The following is a 7,500-nucleotide window of genomic DNA, read 5'->3' on the forward strand; positions in this document are numbered from 1 at the left end:
ATGAGGCGAGGGTATTGTTGATGGGAGGGGGCGGGGGCATTCATGAGGCGAGGGTATTGCTGAAGAGAAAGAGGTGAGGTATTACTGACTTGAGGGTATGGCTGTGGGGTGAATATTGAGGGTATTGCTGAAAGGAGGGGGGGGGGGGGCATTGATGAGGCGAGAGCATTCCAGAAGGGAGGCTGTGGAAGATATTGCTGTGGAGATGATATTGATGAGGCGAGGGTATTGTTACAGGGAGGGAAGGGGCACTGATGAGGCGAGGGTAGGCAAGGGTATTACTATGAGGAAGGCATTGCTGAGACGAGGGTATTGCTGAAGGAAAGGGAGGGGGGAGTGATAAAACGAGGGAATGGAAGGAAGGGGCAAGGGTGTTGCTGTGGGAAGGGGGGGGGGGGCACCGCCGAGGCAAGGGTATATTGCTGAATGGAAGGCACTGATGAAGCAAGAGGGTACTGATGGGGCGAGGGTGTTGCTATGTGAGAGGTATTGATGAAGCGAGGGCATGGCTATAAAGTAGCGATTGATGAGGCGAAGGCAGGGGGGGGGGGTAATTCTGTGGTAAAGGGTATGGGGTAAGAGGAGGCTCTGTTAAGATGAGGGTATCATTGTGGGAGAGGCGCTGGCGAGGCAGGCAAAGGAAAGGCATTGACAGAAATTGTGGTATTGCTGTGGAGAAACTAAGGGCGTGGGAATTGAGAGCCCCAATGACTGTGATGATCTATCATACATACAGTCTACTTTTGGATTCTTCCTTCACTATACTAATATAGATATAACCATTACGCACTGATTATGATGTTTGTGTGCATCCTCCCTTTCAAGTAGCCAGAGATTCGACCCTAATCCTCAATCAATAGTCTGCCATTCATTCTCCTTTCACCGTGAGATAAAAATGCTTTCCCGATCAAGTTATCTTCCCCCCTCCCCCCCCCCCCCACATCCTTCCCTTAACTCATTCCCCATTCAACTTATCCTGCACCCCCCCACCCTCTCCATCCATCCTTCATTCATTCCCTTTCCTGATCAAGGTATCCTCTTCCCATCCTTCTCTTCACTCATTTCCCAAACAACCAATCCCCCCCATCCCCATCCTTCCCCCTCCTCCCCTCCTCCCTTCCCCCCCACTCCCTAATCTCTCCCCCTAATTCCCTAATCCTCCAATCACCTGTAGACGCCCACAGGAGAGTCCGGGCGCCCCTACCTGATGCACGGCGGGCGCGGTGGCAGTGTGCAGTGGCGAGGAGGTGGAGTGGGCGTGGCTAAAGCTGTTCTCGAGTTGGCTCACCTGCTGCTCCGAGATCTTCCGCCGCCGCTCCTTCTCGTCCCGGTTGATCTGGGGGGCGAATGGGCCGATTAGGTAGGGTATTACAAGCGTCCTCAATAAGGCTGGATTTTGTGCTTGTGTTAAGATGATAATTATAATAGTAATGCTAATAATGATAATGATATGATAATGATAATGTATATATATATGTATATATATATGTATATATATACACACACACATATATACACATATACAGATAGATAGATAGATAGATAGATACTAGAACAGAAGTAGCACAAGAAGGAAACAGAAGCACCTAATAATAGTACGTTTGAGCTGGACCTTGATACCAAATGCTTAAAAAATCCGTACTGTGAATGGGTAATCAACCTCCAGAATGCCAGCCTGTCTAAATATAGGATTCTTCTCCTAAATACCATTCTCTGCCTTTCTGTGCGTCGGAATCGGATTTAGTCTTCCGATGCGATGCGCATTTATATTCAGGAACTATAAACATGAGCTCAGGCACGGCCACATACACTTCCTACTTAGTTCAGGAATGGTAATAATAAATATGATTATAATAAGGATAATGGTATTGATGATGATGATCATAATGATAATGATAATTATCATATGAATGATAATAATAACAATACTAATGCTTATAGCAATGATCATAATAATAATGATGATGATGATAATAATATTGACAATAATAGTAATAATGATAATAATACTAACAATCATAATAGTAATGATAATAATAATAATGATGATGATGATAATAATATTGACAATAATAGTAATAATGATAATAATACTAACAATCATAATAGTAATTATAATAATAATAATGATAATAATAATAGTAATAATGGTAATAATAATAATAACGATAATAATAATAATAACAATAATAATAACAATAATAATAATAATGATAACAATAATGATAATAATAATAATAATGATGACCAATAATCACAATAATAATGAAAGTAATGAAAATGAGGATAACAATAATAATAATAATAACAGTAATGATAATAAGAATAATTGAAATGATAACGATAACAAGAATAACAACAACGATAATAATAACGATAAAAATAACAATACCAATAACAATAACAATAACGTTAAAATAAAAACAACACCAATACCAATGACAAAAGAGCGACCAAGGGCTCGCTCCGCCTCACCTTCCTGGCGAGGCCGTAGAAGGAGCAGCCGAGGATCAGCATGAGCAACCCGAGGGCGAGGAACGACGGGCCGATGATGCGCATTTGGACGACGCTGGACTCGTGGTCGTTCTGGTTCTTTTTGCTCGTCTCCGTCTCGAGGGGCTTCGGGTCGTCATTCTGTAGGAGGGGGAACGAGAGGGTGAGTGGGGGGGTTGGGGTGTGTGTGTGTGGGGGGGGGGGTGCGGGTATGTTTTTTTTTTTCGAATCTTTGGTTGTTTGCCTCTCTTTCTTTCTTTTTTTTTGGGGGGGGGTCTGGTTTTCTCTCTGGCTTTCTCTCGGTCTTTTGTCTGTCTGTCTGTCTTTTCTTCTTTTGTCTCTTTCTCACTCCCCCCCCCCCTCTCTCTATCTATCTATCTATCTATTTATCTCTCTTCCCTTCCCTTTTTCTCTTCCCCTCCCTCCCCCCCCCCTCTCTCTCTCTCTCTCTCTCTCTCTCTCTCTCTCTCTCTCTCTCTCTCTCTCTCCCTCTCTCTCTCTCATCCCTTCCCTTTTTCTCTTCCCCTCCCCCCCTCTTTCTCTCTCTCTCTCTCTATTCCTCCCCCTCCCCCCCCTCTCTCTCTCTCGCTCTTTCTCTTCCTCCCCCTCCCACCCTCTCTCTCTCTCTCTCTCTTCCTCCTCCTCCCCTTCCCCTCCTCTCTCTCTCTTCCTCCCCCCCCCCCCTCTCTCTCTCTCTCTCTCTCTCTCTCTCTCTCTCTCTCTCTCTCTCTCTCTCTCTCTCTCTCTCTCTCTCTCTCTCTCTCTCTCTCTCTCTCTCTCTCTTCCTCCACCTCCCCCCCTCTCCCTCTCTCACTCGCTCTCTCTTTCTTTCTTTGTCACACTTTTCTCTTTCCCTTTCTCAATTTCTCCTTCAGTAATAAGCAACTCCACTAAAAATAATACACTCACGATGAGGCCTAACATCTCAATTAAAAACAATTTACATCAGTAACCAAAAGAGAGAAAAAAAAAATCACATCTTACCTTCATATTGATGCTGTAACTGACATACGAGAGGATGATGCCCGCCAAGAGGAAGAAAATGCCGAAGACACAGAGGGTCACGTGACAGTTGGATGCCAGTGCCACCCCTTGGATGCTGAGGCCTCCGCCGTCCACTCGCTCCACCTGCGAGAGAGTGGATGTTTGTGGATCCTTTGTTTGTTTGAAGGTGTTTCTATGTTGGAGAGTGATTAGCTATCGCCGTGTATTTGTTTCTTTGACAGCGTTTGTTTAATGGCTAGTGTTTATTTGTTTGAAAGTGTTTCTCTGTTGATTCTTGTTTAGCTACTGATTGGTATTACTGAATTATTTTACTTTCTTTTTCTAATTTCTGCCTGATTTCTCAACATCACAATGCCAGAATGCTTCGTAAATATAAAGGTTCTATATAGATTTTCAAACTGAAAAATGACCCCAATACACATAAAATTTTGCACGATGTTTCCCATTCCTAATTACATTTCTTTCGAAAATAAAAAAAATTAACACGATTACAAAATAAACAAGAGACATACTGGAGTAAACAAGAAACAGACTAAAGTAACAGAAACACTAAAGAAAATAACGATAACACTAAAGTAAACAACGGAAAGACATAAGTATATAACGGACAGACTGAAGCAAACATCGGACAAGGTAAACAAAAAAAAGAAAAAGTAAACAAATCAGTAACGGAAAGAAGCAACCGAAATGCTAAAACAAACAGCAGATAAACACCAGACTGCTAAAATAAATAACTAGCAACCTGAAACAAACAAACCAAAATAAGACAAACTAAGGCAACTGACAAAGCAAACAGTAAACAATAAAAAAACAAAGCATTCGACAAACTAAAATAAACAACAGACAAACTAAAGCAAACAATAAACAGTCTAAACCAAAACCAGACAAATTTAATCAAACAAATGAACTGATCAACATATAAACTAAAGCAAAAAACAAATAAACTAAAGCAAAACCTGAACAACAAATAAATCAAGAAAACAACAAACAATCATTCAAACAACCCAAACTAAAAAACAGACGAACAAAACTAAATAAAACACCCTAAACTAAAACCAAAACAAACTAAAACTAAACAACAAACAAACTAAACCTAAACAACTAAAAAAACTAAAACAAGCAACAGCCAGACTAAAGCATTACCTGTAACTTCTCTATAACGAGGTCAGCGGTGGACGGGCGGCGCGAGGAGGGCGTGTCCGGGACCGACAGGTAGGACACGCTGCTCACCTGGTCAAGGCGGGAGAGGAAAGTAAGAGAGAGATAAGTTTATAGTCTGTTGTATCTATCTATTTTATGCTTATATGTTTATCTATTTGGGTCGTTGGGAGGGTGGGAGGGAGGGTGGGTGGGTTCGTTAGTTGGTAATTTAGTTAATCAGTTATGTTAGTTAATTTGTCTGTCTATTTATTTGTTTATTTATTTTCCTTTTTTTTTTTTCTTTCTTTCTTGGCACGTGAAGTATCGCTTTTCCTATCTTAGGAAAACCGGTTGGAGGCGGACGTATTTGTGAATTAGTGGTATGAATTATTTAACAATCGCTAGTATTCTCACTGGTAATATTACACTAAGGGTTATTATTCATAAGAAACTGGCGTCTCCCTTTCTTCAAGATACATTAATGTTTCGATTTAAAAGAAAAAAAGAAAAAGGTTTATCAATAAAAAAAGGACATTTATGTTTTCTTTGACAAGGTCCCTCGCGGAATCAGTCCTGGAAAGGCTTGGCTACGAACCAGAAAATCAGTCATCTGAAAATAAAACTTCACAAGGCTCAGAGTCCCCGTATTCTAGTGTCCGTGATACATGCGTGCCAACGGAAACAACATTAAAGTGGAATACACAGAATGGAAACTAAAAGTGAACAGTAAACGGTGATACATTTTGTTATATCCGGAGACATACGAATCTCAACCTTACCGCCGGTTATCAGGACGCTGCTGATCATTTCCCTGATTGGTTTGCACTACGACGGCAAAATCTACGAAATTACGAATAATTATGACAAATTCGCTTTCGTAATGCCGTTCAATTCGTTTAAGTCTCGATTCCATTACATACTAATTAGTTATCTGGCCTATATTCTCCTTGCATACGTTTTGCATTGGCTGCCCTAACCCGTGTAATGAAATGTAATTTGGTAAGGAATATGTAAATGTATTTGTAAGATTTTTTCCCCTTTCCATTAAAGAAATTAAATCGAGGGATATAACACAAAATCAATGGAAATGAGGATATATCTTATCGGTAAAATATATATTCCAGATATGCCAAGCGCCGAAAAATCTTTGGACTCCCCCGGGCCCAAGGAAATCGTGTATATTGGAGAAAAATAATGGGAAGGAGATGGCATAAAATTCTTCACAGATTACATTTTTTTTTTTTCTACCACCAAAACAACGACAGATTAAGTCTATTCATCTTTCAGATAGATAATACAAGAATGAATATCCATGAAATTTAATCTGAACGTGTTATCGGCAAATGTGTTAAGGAAAAGCGTCCGTGAAGGAATGCATTGAGCGTTACTTGTGTCTGCTTGGATAACACAAGTGAAGGCCTGGCGTGAGGTGAGAAAAAGGGGTAAGGGGTAAAGCTGCGACGTGTCCTCAAAGCTGCCCTTAAGGATTTTTGTGCGGCTTGCGTGCATGTGTGTGTGTGTGTGTGTGTGTGTGTGTGTGTGTGTGTGTGTGTGTGTGTGTGTGTGTGTGTGTGTGTGTGTGTGTGTGTGTGTGTGTGTGTGTGTGTGTGTGTGTGTGTGTGTGCGCGCGCGCGCGCTAACGTAACATTTTATCTTGGAGACCGAGCTATCCGTATCGAACCTAAAGAAATGCGTGTATTGTTTTCTCCCTTTTATCCTCATTCTTTTTCATTTCTTTCACTGCTTACCTCAACGCTGTCCATGCCCCGGCAGTCGCCCGCCAGGCCAACGGGACGAGGCAGACGCTCAATGAGTCCGCCATTCTTGAGAGGCAACCGATGTCCTATCTGCAAAACAGCGAGAACATGCGACAGACGGAAAGACACTACAATAAACAGTACGAAAAGAAAGGAATAAATAAGTAAATAGATCAAAACAATGCATGATCCGTAACACTGTACTGTGCGGTGTCCCGATACGTAATACAAATGATAAAACATGAAGAAGTGCTTAAGGTGCTCTCTCAAAACAAAGAAATTCACACCACAGCCAAAAACGACAGAATGTTCAGATAACCAGCCATTATCAACCTCTTTTTCGGCGGGAACATAACTGGCGATTATTATTTATTTTTTGTTTTTCCCCTTCTTAATACCATTTTAATTCAACAGTCTTCTAAAACACAAGAAAAAAATATTGATATTCTGAACATGGCCGAGACCGATAAATGCCAAAAACATGCGTTATAAAGTGCATTACACGCAATCACATCTACCAAAGCACTTAATTATTTCCAAGTGTATTATAAAATGTATTAGAAGTTTTCGTTATAGGAATTGTTTTCTAATTCACATAAAATTATCTATATCTTATGGATAGACACACACACACTATATACATACATGTGTGTGTGTGTATATATATATATATATATATATATATATATATATATATATATATATATAACGAAGAGGTAGACTAATACGGTCGTGATTAATTTCACGTTTATTTGCAAACGTTTTAGAGATAAATCCTATCTCTATCATCAGTGCTGTAATATTGAACTCAAAAATAGTGTGCATTAGACAACATAACGAAATAGATTAAAGAGGTTCTCTAACTTAAAATTGGTAAACAAAAACAAAAAACACGGGAAGAAAGATATGAGAGAACTAACCAACATAAGTGATAGTCGGGGGGAATGAAGCCGCTAATTAGTAAATAGGGTGGTTGCGGTAGTGTTGTTGTTGAGCTCTGGTTTCATCTTTCGGATCAACAAAGATTCCGAGATAATGAGGTCTAGGCGAGATGAATGAGAGGATAGAATATTGAAATCTGTGTTAGAGAAAGGATGTGAGTGTT

The 7,500-nt window shown here is 40.4% G+C and overlaps 1 protein-coding gene across 2 annotated transcripts in view; it reads right to left on the bottom strand.

Annotated features, from left to right (window-relative positions):
* The window catches only part of LOC125047218, a 38,424-nt gene that overhangs the window by 6,862 nt on the left and 24,062 nt on the right, over nucleotides 1-7,500 (bottom strand). For both annotated transcript variants that reach the window (XM_047645411.1, XM_047645410.1), the window contains 5 exons: nucleotides 6,387-6,485; nucleotides 4,642-4,728; nucleotides 3,478-3,621; nucleotides 2,476-2,634; nucleotides 1,205-1,336 (listed from right to left, as the gene is read on the bottom strand). In XM_047645411.1, coding sequence (XP_047501367.1) covers nucleotides 1,205-1,336; nucleotides 2,476-2,634; nucleotides 3,478-3,621; nucleotides 4,642-4,728; nucleotides 6,387-6,485 — 621 coding nt within the window. The remainder of the gene's footprint in view (nucleotides 1-1,204; nucleotides 1,337-2,475; nucleotides 2,635-3,477; nucleotides 3,622-4,641; nucleotides 4,729-6,386; nucleotides 6,486-7,500) is intronic.

This window comes from Penaeus chinensis, chromosome 40, assembly GCF_019202785.1.
Source record: "Penaeus chinensis breed Huanghai No. 1 chromosome 40, ASM1920278v2, whole genome shotgun sequence".
NCBI classification, from domain to species: domain Eukaryota; kingdom Metazoa; phylum Arthropoda; class Malacostraca; order Decapoda; family Penaeidae; genus Penaeus; species Penaeus chinensis.